The 13,757-nt window shown below is 46.5% G+C and overlaps 1 protein-coding gene across 2 annotated transcripts in view; it reads right to left on the bottom strand.

Moving 5' to 3' along the window:
• Window positions 1–13,757, bottom strand: part of MGAT4B (alpha-1,3-mannosyl-glycoprotein 4-beta-N-acetylglucosaminyltransferase B) — a 104,171-nt gene that overhangs the window by 1,226 nt on the left and 89,188 nt on the right. Inside the window, exons 8-14 of one of the 2 annotated variants that reach the window (XM_048860654.2) lie at window positions 12,996–13,110; window positions 11,644–11,774; window positions 7,265–7,372; window positions 5,575–5,768; window positions 4,154–4,217; window positions 2,520–2,607; window positions 995–1,107 (exon numbers count right to left, since the gene is read on the bottom strand). In XM_048860654.2, the coding sequence (XP_048716611.1) occupies window positions 995–1,107; window positions 2,520–2,607; window positions 4,154–4,217; window positions 5,575–5,768; window positions 7,265–7,372; window positions 11,644–11,774; window positions 12,996–13,110 (813 nt within the window). Of the gene's footprint in view, window positions 1–994; window positions 1,108–2,519; window positions 2,608–4,153; window positions 4,233–5,574; window positions 5,769–7,264; window positions 7,373–11,643; window positions 11,775–12,995; window positions 13,111–13,757 lie in introns of both variants that reach the window. The other variant, XM_048860653.2, reaches the window with a different exon arrangement.

The raw sequence follows: 13,757 nt of genomic DNA, 5'->3' as shown, positions 1-13,757 counted from the left end.
AAAGATAGAATGGGGGAGAATAAGAGAAAGGAAGCAAAAGGCCTCAGGGTTGGGCACTTTCTCAGGCCGTCCCCAGGCTAGCAGGAAGAGAGGACACACGTGTGAAGTTTGTTTTACAGAAGACCTCCAGGAAGGGCATTCAAATGAGGGTGGGGTTTTTGGGGTTTTTTTTTGCTAATTTGTTGCTGACAAGACACCATCTTGAGGTGATACCAAAAGATCACGTGACTGCAGCCTGCGACTAGCCTCCAAAGGGCAGTGCACACACCCCTTACTTAGCGATGCTGGTTTGGGGGACAGGCAAGCAAGGTGACAGCTCTGGGGCATTTGCCCCCTTAGAAATGCAAGACACAAATGATGTTAGAGGGCAGAAAAAGCCAAATCCACCGGCCCAGACCCTCAGGCTATTAGAACTGTGGTGGGTTTGAAGGGACACTATCAAGAATTTAATTGTTTAAAAAATACTCTGGATGTTTAAACATTCCTTGTACAAGCCCATTTTCTCCCTTCTCAGTTGTCTGGCTAGTAGTAAGGGGCAAGCACCTATTCCTTTCTCCAAAGGACACAAAAGGGTGGTTTTAACAACAGTCACATGGCCAGGAAAGCACTTGCCCCAACTACAGTAACAATCCCTTTGTGCAACTCACTAGAACTCCACAGGTTCATCTCTACATTAAAAGCTTCTGTACAAAATGCATTGCCACTTAGGGGCCTATCCTACGCCCATGGAGACCCAGATGAGCTTTTCCATTAGCTTTCATGGGAGCAGGATTGTGCTTCTAAGACCAGGCACTCTGGATTCAACAGGTTGAAAGGCCACTCACCCTTCTCCCCTCAAGGAGAACTCAAAATCCCACCACCCCTTTTACCCTGATATCTGCTCTTCCTATGTGGGAAGAATTTGGGGGGAGGGGAGGGGTTCTGTCTGTTCCAGGCTGTTGGAAGGAGCTGTCCAGATCTAAGTTGCTTTTTTTAAGCCAGAAAAACAGGTTACCTCACTCAAGATGATCCACACTGGAGAATCAGTCTGGATGACCAGTCGGACGGCTTCTAGAGGCCCAAATGAAGGGTCCACTTCTCCTTCTGCAACACCCTTAGAAAAGGAGCCTAATGGAGAAAAGCAGACAGGTCTGGGGTAGAATATCCTCCCAAGAGCAGCTGAACTGAACTTAAGACTGCTAAGCAAGCAGTCCCCCCCCAGCAGCAAGCAGTCTCATTTTCAGTCTAGTTTTCCAGTAGCTGTTACAGAGTACTAACCCAGGCCTTTGCTGGGAGCCTTTGACGGATTATGGTCCTGTACAAACCAACGACTCTTCCTCTTTAAGCAGCTGCAACATTTAAGTGTTGCCTACCACTGAACCTGTCAGAGGGTAACCTCCTGTGCTCATTGTTTTTAGTTTGCACAGAGCACCAAACTACCTGACTGATCCACTGCACTCTCTCCAATGAAAGGGAGTCAGGGCATTGTGAGGTCAAACATATGCCCTTCCCAGAATAGCAATACCTTTAAAAAAAGTGATGCATCTCAACCAAAGAAACTGGATTCAGAAGTCTAGAAGTGCAGAGACCTACATGGCCAGTAGGTGGCAGTGTTTCACAAGTTAACATTTAATGCATCTATGGAAACCTTGTGAAGTTGAACAGGGTCCTGGAGAAAAGGACACTGTAAGGAGAATATTTAGTCCCTTAACTTTCCTGAGCATGTCTGTATGGTGGCAAAGGCCACCAGAATGCAAACAGCAGCACAGGAATTCCTCACTCAGCCTTGGCTACCCTGAACCACAAGCTGGAGCCTGTACTTTGTGATAAAGGAGCTCCATCTCCAGAGATTTTCTTCAGCTCTTTAAGGCGTGCTGGAGGCATTGTTCCCGTAGGGACCTTTCCAGCCCTAGGATCTTCCTGGGTGGTGTATTTGAGCCGTGTGTCCACACCAATGTATGCATGAGCCCACAGTACTGCCTGCTCTGCAGAGCAGAAAAAAGAAGGTGAAATTGACTTAAAAAATCACATCTATAATTTTTCCCTCATCGTGAAAGCCTTTGCTCTCTCCAACAATGCTCCACGTGGGAACCCTCAAAGCCATGCAGCAGCAGCAAGGATCCTAGCACAAGGCATCTGAAAACTACTCCTGTTGGTGCTTCTGAGAGGAAACTTGCTGGAAGTTACTAACGAATGCACCACGACAGCATTTTGCTTAATTGAAAGCCAACTTTGTTCGTTCCCTTCAGGTCTGTTCAATTCCTCTTTCCCTGCGCTGGGAATCAGCTTTAATCCTTCTATATTGTTAGATGAGAGAGAGTGTGCACGCCCTGCACAAAGGAGAACTGTGATTAAAACCCATCCAAGTTTTGGCTCATGGAGAGAAAAAAAGCCTAACTTGCTCTACATGATTGACTTTCAATCTCATTTCCAGGCAAATCAATTCCAAGGAAGGTTTTTAGTGGTCTTTATTCGTTTATTCAATGTGGCGCATTATCAGCAAACAGCAGGCCAGCTTTTGCCTTGAACAAGTAATTTACCTATCTGTATGTAGCCATCTGATGTCCTGTGGTACTTGAACACTGTCCCTCTTCCCTCCTGCAGGGCTTCCTTATCTGACTGGAGACTCTGTGCGGGAAACAGACAGTCATTGCAAAAAGCCAGTGGCAAGAATTTCGGAAGCCTGCTGTGGGTACAGCATTAATAGGCAGAGCCATAAAGCAAACAGCATTGCAACTTTCAAAGGAAATCACTGCAGCAACATGTAGACTTGTTGTAAGGTCTTTCCTTTCAAGCACAAGTATAATATATTAAAACACATATGGGAGTTATTAAACCATGAGGTCTCTCGACTGCCATGGGCTTGTGTCTTACCTACAGACAGGCAGCAACAGCACCTGGTTTACCCCATTGCTTTGGGTATGAGCCAGGACTAGGGTTTGGGTTCTGATTAGACAGCACAGAAGTTTTACATGCTCTTCTTGAAAGATTTTATCCCAAAGTGGTGGAAATCTGACAAGATTATCTGTTCTGGTCTTAATGAGATCCTGGATTAGAATCACAAGAGAACAGGTGTTCTGCAAGATTCCATTGGCATCTGGACTGGAAAGTATGCACCTAATGGTTTCTGATCTGAATTGGAACAAAAACCATAGGGGGATGGTTCAGATTGGGAATCTGAATCTACCTGCCCTCCCACCCACCTTGTAATTTGATTGTCTTTGGATTGCAGGTTCTGGTCTAATATTAACCTAGATAGAAGTTATATATCCAACACCAGGCTGCCATGTGACTTTGAGGACAAACTGCAGGAAGGAACCAGCCAGAGTCTCCAGCTGGTAGAAGCAGCTGCAGACGCAACCAAAGCAGGGACTGCTGCATTTGGAGGGAGTGGGGAGCATAAAATGGGGCCCTGCTCAGGCTACCTCTCACCCCAACAGAAGTATGCAAGGGAGACCCCCGCCCCTCTCTGGCGGCAGTAGAACGCAGCCGTGCCTCCCTTCCTCATGTGGTTGTGGGGAAAAAGTGCAGAACGGAGCCAGCCAGAGACTCCAGGCAGTACAAGCAGCTGCAGAAGTAGCCACAGCAGGTACCACCGGACATTCAGAAAACTTTCTACAGTTTTGATTGGACTTTCTCTACCCTGTGCTGATTAGCTGTTTACTCCAACCCTCTCCCTGCCCCTCCCTTCAGCTTCATTCCACACCTGCCCCTCTTGTCCCCTGCCCTGTCCCGCTCACCCCACTTCCCTTCAGCATCTCCTTTCCCTTCATCTTTCTGTCTGTTTACCTGATTCCCCTCTGAACTAAACCAAGTGCCAAGCAAAAGTCATTGGACAAACATGACATTTGCTGCAATCACTCTGCTTGTGTGTTAGACCTTTTTCCCCACTGGTGCCTGTCTCGTCTGCTTAGACTGTAAGCTCTGCAGGGACTGTCTGCTCCTCTGTGTTTGTGGAGCACCGAGCACAGTGGGCCAAAGGCACCACTGTAATAGGCATGATTATTAGTAACAAAGTCAGAAGAGTCTGATACTAGCAAAACCAGCAGACATGTCAGAGCCAATAGATCCTGTGCACTTACTAAACATTTTCCTTAGAATTTTAAATTCCCTCATCCAAAAAACTTCCACTTCTCCCTACTCCCAAACTCCAGCCCGATCCCCCATAACTTACATCGAAGGGCAAAACCTCCACAGTTGTATTGAAGAGTTTGTCTTCAGGGTGTTCAATGTTGCCACTGCGGAAGAAGAATCTGTGTAACAGAGACCAAAGCTGTAAGAATCTGACTGGATTTAGAGGTGCGGCGGGACCATCGTGTCTCCTGTCAGGAGTGATTTATTGAATGTCTGAACCAAACAGGCAGTTTTACACTCACAGAGAGCCGCTTTCATTGAGATGGGGACACTGAGATAGCTCTTTATGCAAAAACAGCTAATTATGGATTATTGTTTCATTGCATTTACAAATGAAGGGTTCTAGTGCGTACGGGACCAAACATAAGCAGCTGTTATCCCAATGAGCGGAACTTAAGAGGTAACAGAGTGAGCTCTGGGTGATGGAGGGCTGTGGGAGTTCTGGCCATAAATGGACCTTCTGGATACGGGGTTTTTCCTGTCACCCTTGCCGCAGGTGTATTGGGATTATAACTAACACACACGCACGGAAAAGGGAGTCTCAGAGATAAGATGCCTCAACCCCAGATCAAGACAAAACTGCCAGGCCTTGTGAAGTGCACGCACCACCACATCCTGGGCCTGAACAAGAGCCATGTGAAGATGAGGTTTTTTCCCTCTGGAAAAACAGGCCCCTCTAGACCCTTAGCATCTGGCACAGCTTCCCCTCACCTGTAAAAGCGGGAGAGCGACAACAGTGCACACCTGCCTCATGGGGGAGGGGAGGCTCTGGGATGGACGTTTGCATACCATGGAGGGATACCATGGAGTGATGAGCAAGGCCTTACTCTGGGGCATGCTTAGGAATGAAAAACCCAGGCAGGACTGTTTCCCAGAAAAGTTAGTGTCCTACTACTGACTATCAAGAGTCTGACCCATAAACTACTCTCCCCAGTTAGGATCCAATCTTATTCTCCTACAAAGACCACCCCCCTCCACCCCCAAGGGAACTGAACTGAGTCAGGAGACCCTCTGCCCTTTAGACAAAATGCATTCACAGAGCTGTGTTATCTGTCCGCAACACAGAACAGGGTACTGACTACAGCTGTTTCTATTATTCTGCTGCTCTTCCCTGGCAGTGGTCAGAGCTATACAAAGCCAAGTCTAGAATCAGGGTGTGCAGGTTTCTGCCCTGCAGCCAGCAGGATGGGACACCTGTCTGGGCATGAGGGACAACACTCCAGAGAGGAAAATCAAGACATCTGACATAAGGAGTGAAATGACAAAGGCTTGCCTTTGCAAGGAGGGGCAGCAACAAGTTAAATGCAAAGGAAAGTAAAATGAAGTCAGAGAAGGAGCCTGCACCACTTGGGATAAAAATCAGGGTAATATGGGGACGGGGGGCAGAAAAACGGGGAAGCACATCTCAGCCCTTGGTTTTGTATATTTCCCCCACCACCGAGCACACCCCAACACACTAACCTTTCGATGTGGAGTGGTTTAAAGAATCTGAATCGGATGAAGTCTCCTGCCACGGGGGTGAATGCCCAGAAGAAGTCCTCTCTCAGGTAGGCTTTCTCCAAGGTAAAGTGTTGGTAGGTTTTCAGACTGGTGCTCACCTCTGCGGGAGGGTTGACATGTTCTTTTCGCAGGGCTTGCTTTCCAAAGTCTTTGTCCTCAACACATACAATGCAAAGCAAGAGTGAAGTCTCACACACGGCTTTCATTGAATGAGAAATAAATAGGGTTTTCAGCTTTAGGGAGACACAGATTAAAGGCCCCAACATCCCAATGCCAAAGTATCAGTGCAACATTTACAGAATGCGAGATAGAAACTGGTTTGCAAAGGGCGTGGGGAACAACAGAGCACTCGGGTTCTTTTGGGGAGCTGATTCCCAGAAGCACAAGGCTGCAAAGGGGAAATCATCATCATATGCACTGTGGTAGCACATAGGAGGCCCAATCAGGGACCGAGGCCCAATTGTGGTAGGTGACATACAAACACAGAACCCTGCCTCAAGCATCTTATAAGCTAAGGAAAGTCTTAGTTAACCTGGGTCAAATGATTTGCCAGTGATGGAGTTATGTCCGATATTGACTGGGTTATATGGACAGGATGATACCATATATTTATATAAAGTGATATTTTGTATCAGTTACAGAGCTATAGCCGAGTACAAATCCTGCTTCTCGCATTTTCATTACAAAATATACTTTATTAAAAAAATTAGTGGCACTATTCTGTAGTTGGATTTTGTTAAAATGTAAATACCCCGCCCCACAATTTACACTCTTAAGAAGTGAGCCTTAAATTTGCCTAAAAATAAACACCAAGAATCAGATAAAACACAGCAACCCAGCAAGACCGTGACATGACAAGAAGGGCTGTTCTACTACAAACTACAGCTGTGTTGTGATGCTCAAGACTGAAGGTCAAGTACCGCCAGTCTCTGGAGAAGGGTGGAAACACCTGCCAACCTCACCCTCACTTCAAGTGCAGCTCTGATGCACTGAAACAAACGGGATTAGGGAAACTTGGCTAGTAAATGTGTCCTAACCTCTTCAGTCATGGCACTTGCCCTGCTTCAAGACCTGGCTTCCTGACTGAATTCCGATTTCCTTCCAACATATTTTAAAAACTTCATTATCTCGGGAAGTAAAACATTCCTCTTCTGTTTGGTGCCTCCCTTCCTCCTGTAATGCCCTGAATGAAGCATTTGCTTCCCCTGCTCAAAAGTTAGAAAACTCAAATGCCATTGAATCTATGAATTTGCATTACACAACCACCACAGCATTAACAAGCAGCTTTTAGTACAGACAGATTGCCTAGCAACCAGCAGACAGATTGCCTAGCAACCAGCAGTCCACTGATGACAGGAAGAAAAAGGAGACACAGGGCAGTTTAATAAAGGTGTCTAAAATGTTCATTTAAATTTGCTGAGCTTGAAGGTGTCCCATGTTGAAAAAACAAAACAAGGAGTAGGGGTGTTGCATTACTCCACCCACAAATGGAAACCTGACAATTAAGATATGAAACTCCAAGCACCACATCTGATTTCCAAATGCAGCAAGTTGGCGTGCGCATGTGAATCCAGCGTGCAAGAAGGGCCTAACATCAGGGAGATCTTTATGGGTGGGGGAAGAATGCCATGCCACGGTGTCAGATACCCACTTTCAATTTCTGTATCTTCCCAGCCAAGGAGGAGTGGGTTCCCACATGCTGGAAGAGCGAGGGCTTGAAGCGGATTCTCAGGTTCGCCTTCTGCCTGTCACAATGTTTCTGAAATGAGAAAGCACTATGAGAACTCTGGCTTCTGCCTTTGTCATTCAGAGCGCCCAGATCACCAGGAATGGGGGAAAGCAAAGGTCAGGTCAGATCATGGGGGAGAGAAGGGTGGGAAACACCCTTTAACAGAGTGACCTGTGACTGGTGACACTTTACTCTGCCTTTGATTTGCAAGTACGATGAATCTGTCAGTGACTTTCAGCTGATTATGCAGCAGGATTTGGTGAGCTGCTCCATCAGCGGGAGCAATGGCACCTATGCTCTTATTAATTCCTTAATTAATTAATTAATTTCCTACATTTCAAACTCTCCTCCTCACCCAACACTGCCAAGTGTATTTTGCCATCTGCCTAATCAGTGCCCTTCCTCCCTAAGTTCTCAGCTGTTAATATCAAAGGAACAAAATAGATCAGCCTTTCTGGTTTGCCTGGAAACTCATTTCGTTCCTCCCTTCTTCAATCCCTGGATCTTCATTGACTGAAGAGCAGAGCGCTCAGCTGGTTTAGTTCTTCCTCCCATACAACGCTCCTCTCTCTTTGGGCAAGCTGGGTACAGGCTCCGGAGGGTTTTTCTTAGTTTGCTAGTTCCTCTGGCAAAGCTGTTTGGCCTGATTTCAAACCACCCCAACAAGGTGAGGTTGAAAGTTCAACTCTAATCTGAACTACCTTATCAGAAAGAAAAGGAGTTCTTGTGGCACCTTAGAGACTAACCAATTTATTTGAGCATAAGCTTTCGTGAGCTACAGCTCACTTCATCGGATGCTGTAGCTCACGAAAGCTTATGCTCAAATAAATTGGTTAGTCGCTAAGGTGCCACAAGTACTCCTTTTCTTTTTGCGAATACAGACTAACCCGGCTGCTACTCTGAAACCTACCTTATCAGGTTCACATTCTACAGAGGAGAGAGAGAGCAGAAAGGGACAAAGGCAAAAAAAAGAATGAGGAAAATATTGTGAATGTGGAGCAGAGAGAGAACCAGACAGAGAGATATTTGGGAAAGGAGCAGAGAGGAGTCCTAGGGAAAAGACAGTCTAGTTATATCATATTCAGGACCTCTATTGGAAGTCCCTGCCTTGTGGGGATTTATCCCCAGTATATTGCCCCGAAGTCGCATTAGCTAGAAATTTAATTCAGTTTTCCTTGTGGGGAGGGCAATGGGATGCAAATATGGATTTAAGCACAGGGAAAAATAAAGAGTTTTTATGGTACAACAATTTTTGTGACCCCACTTATAGGGATGTTTGCAAAGTTTCAAACTCAATGTCTATGTACCCTTTACATGGGCTCTCTGAATGCAGTCCCTGCACTATACGAAGACCTAAAGAGGGGGACAAGCTGCATAGAATCCTATCAGTGGTACTCAAGCCTTCCCTGCTAAGCAAGCCCTTGGCACAGCCGGTTACCTGTGCAGTACCTGTGCCAACTTCAAGAGATCAAAAATCATGAGCTGGACTCCCAGAAATCATGTTTGACTCCAAGAAATCATGAAATTGGCCCCAAAATCATGACATTTAAAAAAGAGATTATAGTGTGTTTTTTAGCTCAGTCTCTTGATGTTTGAAGTCCCCCTGCCCATCCCCAGGGTGTGTGCATGGTAGTGTTGCCCACTCTCCCACATGTACTGGATAAGGTGACTTTCGCCCCTGCTGCAGAAGTTCTCACCTCCCACATCTGCCTGTCTTCTGCCCAGCAATTAATCCTGTCCTCACCCACCCCCCTCAATTCAGTCCTCCCATCATCACCACCCCATCAGTTCAGCTCTCCCACCCCATCCACCCCCACTTCCCTCAGTTCACCCTCCCAGAACTCACCCCATCTGCTCAGAACCCACCATCAATACAGGCGCCCTACCCCATCATCCCCCACTCTCCTCACTTCAGTCCCCCTGCAGCCCTCAGGCCATGGTTCAGCCCTCCCAGCCTCACCTCTGCTCCTCTTAGGTTTCTTCACCCTCCCCAGATGTGGGGTGGAGGGGCTGCAGTGAGGTCCCCTCTCCCGTTTCCCAGGCTGGCAGGGGAGCAGCCACCTGCGCTTGACATCGGGAGCCTGGCCCCGCTGCCACACACCCGAGGCTTGACGGGAGGAGCCCCCGGTGGCTGACAGGATCGCTAAGTAAAATTAAGCCTCACTTTTAGAGCTCTCAGATGTCAGGACCATTCCCCCCCCCCCCCCATCCTGACCTTTGAGAGTTCTATCGTGAACTCATGAGCGAGGCTTAATTTTACTCAGCAATTGTGACTCTCATGATCAATCCACGAGAGTTGGCATGTCTGTCTGTGCCTCCCTGGAACCTGGACATTCCAGGGGTATTCTCTGCAGGCTGCATTTGAGCTAATCCGTTAATCCAACTTTCATTACATTATAAAATTAAAACTAGCCATGTTAATGGGAGAATCCCTTTGCACTGCCAGCAAAAAACAAGAGCTCATTTCAGGTCCCTATTTTAACCTAGATGGGAAAAACAGGTTAGGGCATTTGTTAGTGCCCTTAACAAAATGAGGAAGGGGTGGCGGGGGTGCTGAGGACACATTCAGTGAAAGCACTGTTGCCCTAGGCCCATTAGGGTGGGGAACAGCTCCACAGCAAGGTCAGCTCTTCATATACAACTTTACTAAACCTACCATTAGTTTTCAAATGTAAAGAGAACAGGGTATACCCAGATCGGGCAAAGCATTTCCCAAAAAGCTCAGGTCAAGCAAACTTTCAATCAAGAAAGCAAATCCTAGCAGCTACCAATTTGATTCGACACAGTGGGATTTACAAGTCATGTTTCAAGGGGCACTGCACAGAGTTAATCATGCACACAGTGGGAGAAGGAGCCAGAAACCCACACTAGAATTAGGTTAAATGTGTAGCAAAGCAACAATTCAGAGGTTTGTAGCATCCCCTGAGAAGACAGTGGAGGGGAAGCAGTCAAATAGGAGAGTATGAGCTAACCTGGCTGTGCAGTGGGAATTGCATTAAAAGACTGCTCAAGCTAAAGGCTTTACAAGGGGGTGGGGGTGGGGAGCACCAGCTGCATCTCATCACTCCTGCATGGAGCAGACGCACAAACAAATCCCCATCTTGCCCAGACCAGGAGAAGAGGTTCTGTAGGATATGCTGATTGAGAATGGGTCTGTCACCCAAGAGCACACCGGGCCAAAACCACCTGAAGAACAAACAAAAGGTGTTCGGAACACAGATCATCCTACACACAAGAGGATCTAATGGATTCTGCTACCTATCTCTCTTAGAGCGAGCAGAGGAGGAAAGATAAAAACCTATTAGAGACAGATACTAGCCCTGCTTCTCTGGGGTCTCTGCAGCACTGACCTCTGCCTCAGATTTAAATGTATTCAAAATACAAAACCAGAGTGTGCATCTGGCAACAAGTTCATCTCACACTCACGGCTGCAACCCTCATCCTCCCATGCCCTCCACTCCACTCCATCCCGGTTACTCTAATCTTTTGTTGTTGCTAGTTTAATTTAGAACACCAGAAAGGATGTCCCTTTCTTATTGTCATCTGTAAAGCATCAGACACACATAGCATGGTAAACAATAGATCACAATGACCACAGTACAGCAATAAGGATTCCCTTAGATTCCCCCCACTCTCCACGTCTCTACATGGCTACCACTCTCCTGGCTGTGGAGAAGCTCAGGGAGCTGCAATGGGATCCTTGATCTGCTCTGGTTACATTGAGACACACGAGTCAGCATGCACCTGTCCAAATTGAGAGGGCACTCAAGTGCAATTCCAAAGGGTTATTTTGCTGTTACGATAAGTGAAGGAGGGTGGGGGGGAGGGAGGCTTCAAGGAAGAGAACACACAGAAGTTAAAAAAGATAAGATAAAACCATGGAGGGGAAGAGACCACTCTCCTTAGGGTTTGGGGGAAAATCCTCTACTAACGGAGTTAAACAAGGAGCCGGTCTCAATTTCCACTAGCAGCGAAGAGATTATTGCCCAGAATGGGAAGTATCCTTCTACAGAAGGGAGGTTCTGACTTTTCTACCCATCACAAAGAATCCCCATAAAGCATCTCTTAGCAACATGCTAATCTGGAAGGCAACATATTGAACTTTCCAAACATTTTTTCCTAGGTAAGATCCTGAACGAAGCTTTCCTGGCTAAATGAGATTAACAAAGATTCAGAACAAAATTTCATCATCACTACTTATAAAAAGAGATCTTCCCGTCTTTCCCAGCAAGTTCTGGAAATTCAGAGCAAGTGCAGAGTGGAAAGATTCTCAGTGCCCTCTGTGGGGATTGTTTACTTACCGCATCTTTTTCTGGATTGCAGACTTTCACCCAAAGGATGTGATCAAGGAGCCAGTCAATGGGCTTGTCCTTGTAGAACATGAGTATAAACTCCACTATCAGGCTGAGATCCAGCGATTTGAACATCTTTCCTGCAAGCATATTTGGATGGAGAAGAAACAAAGCAGATACAGTGTGAAACAAACAAGATCCAGCAACTGAAAAGAATTACAAGTTCCTCAGGTTTCAGAGTAGCAGCCGTGTTAGTCTGTATCCGCAAAAAGAAAAGGAGGACTTGTGGCACCTTAGAGACTAACCAATTTATTTGAGCATGAGCTGGGAAAACTGGTCTCTTTCCTTGCATCTCTAACGGAGTTTCAAGTAACCATGGATCTGCGCAGTTGGAGCTTACGCACCAGGATCACTGATGCTGCCAGTACAGTTCTAAAATTAGCATTCATTATAGACTGTTGCTAGCGAGTTAGCAGCACACACAGTTATGAGTCTCACTGAAGTCAAGGTCAATAGCATGGAACACTCACACCAGGTGGGGAGGGGGCACCAGAGAGGTATGGGTGAAAATGGCATTCACGCACAGTTCTAGCATAGATTATTTTCCTGCCCTGAGAGTTCAGAAAGACATCAAACCCCGTTAAACTAACGTAGCCAACACCCAGCAGAGGAATATCCAAACTGCTTGCATAACCATACAGTACTGCACCTGAAATAGTTCTCAGCTGATGTAAAACTTCCTCTGGCCCACAGACTGATTGTGTTATGGCAGATGCTTCTAGATCCCGCCCAACCAAGAAGCAACCAGTCACATCCAGGAAGCGAGCCTCTCTGCTGGGCCACTAGGTAGATTGACTTTTTTATTAAAAATGAATCAGAATATCAGTAGTTTAATGCTTGTGGAAGATGCAACATGGACAAGCATGGACTTGCACTGTCCCTACCCACTTGTAAGCAAAGTCTCGCAGGCAGCTTGGCCTGTTTTAACACAGCACATCAATAAAACTTTACGCCACATGAAAGGCAATGAGAAGTTAGAGGCAGTTGCTATTGCCATGCTCTGCATTTTATCTGAACTGTGTCAACAGGAAGGTGACTGACACACAGGTTCTCATTCCAGCTGTGTAACTATCCCAGGGCCAGGAGGCTCAGGACAGAAAACTTTGAGATAGTTTATTTCCTGAGCAAGTCAAAGGGTCACTATAAAAGTGTTAGAAGAAGCCAAGCATATGGAATTTACCCTTACTATGGGAAAACATCTCCAAGCAAGGAGGTTGCTGTTTGTGAGATCTAGCCAGCTATGCGATAGCCACATTTGGAAGGTGCTCAGGGAGGGTGGGAGGAGGAAGAGAGTCAGTTACCAATAAACCCAAGCTGTGAGAATTCCAGGATCATCCACTCCTCAGATGGCTGCTGCAGAGCAAAGTTCTTCATTGTGCTGAGATAGTTTGGTTTGGCTACAATGTCGTCCTCCAGCTGCAAGGGGAAAAGGAAACTTAGCACATGCAACAAAAACACATGTTCTGTTCCAGTCTCTCCACTGCACAACATTCAACACAGAGGGCAGGGGAAGGTGGTTTTGGCAAAGAGTTTATTGTGGAAACATACACTTCTAACCTAGTCCAACAAGCTAAGGGAATACTGACTCCTACTCTTCGTGAATCTCCACCTCTTCCATTCCTGGGCAGAATTCTTTAGCCTGTTTGGCCAAAGGGAACTTTAACAGCTGTGCTGGGTAAGCTGCAGCTCATACATGACAGCAGAGGGACTGCTACTTTTCTAGCTATTAGACCAGGTTCCATTGTAAAGCTTTTCTGCAGTGTGGCACCACAGGCTGGCAAATTTCAAAGTGAGCCATCCCTCCCACAGCCGCATGCTGCTCATAATGTAGAGCTAATATGCTTTGTTTTCAGGAGACTCTACCTCACACTACAATGAAGACTTATGTTTTGGCTTACAAAGGGTTAATCTAACCTGGTCCAAAGTAAATATCTGTGCACGCGTGGGGGGGAAGGGGGTGGTAGAGAGAGAGAGAGAGCGCGCACGAGCTGGTTGAAGGAGAAAGGCAGAGGAGTTCCTGAATCAGACTTGGGAGGACTGGATGTGAAAGAGACCGCATATCC

Source organism: Caretta caretta, chromosome 8, assembly GCF_965140235.1.
Source record: "Caretta caretta isolate rCarCar2 chromosome 8, rCarCar1.hap1, whole genome shotgun sequence".
Classification (NCBI taxonomy): Eukaryota; Metazoa; Chordata; order Testudines; family Cheloniidae; genus Caretta; species Caretta caretta.
Note: the sequence above shows the minus strand (reverse complement) of the source record. Positions and strands in the feature narration are given on the sequence as shown.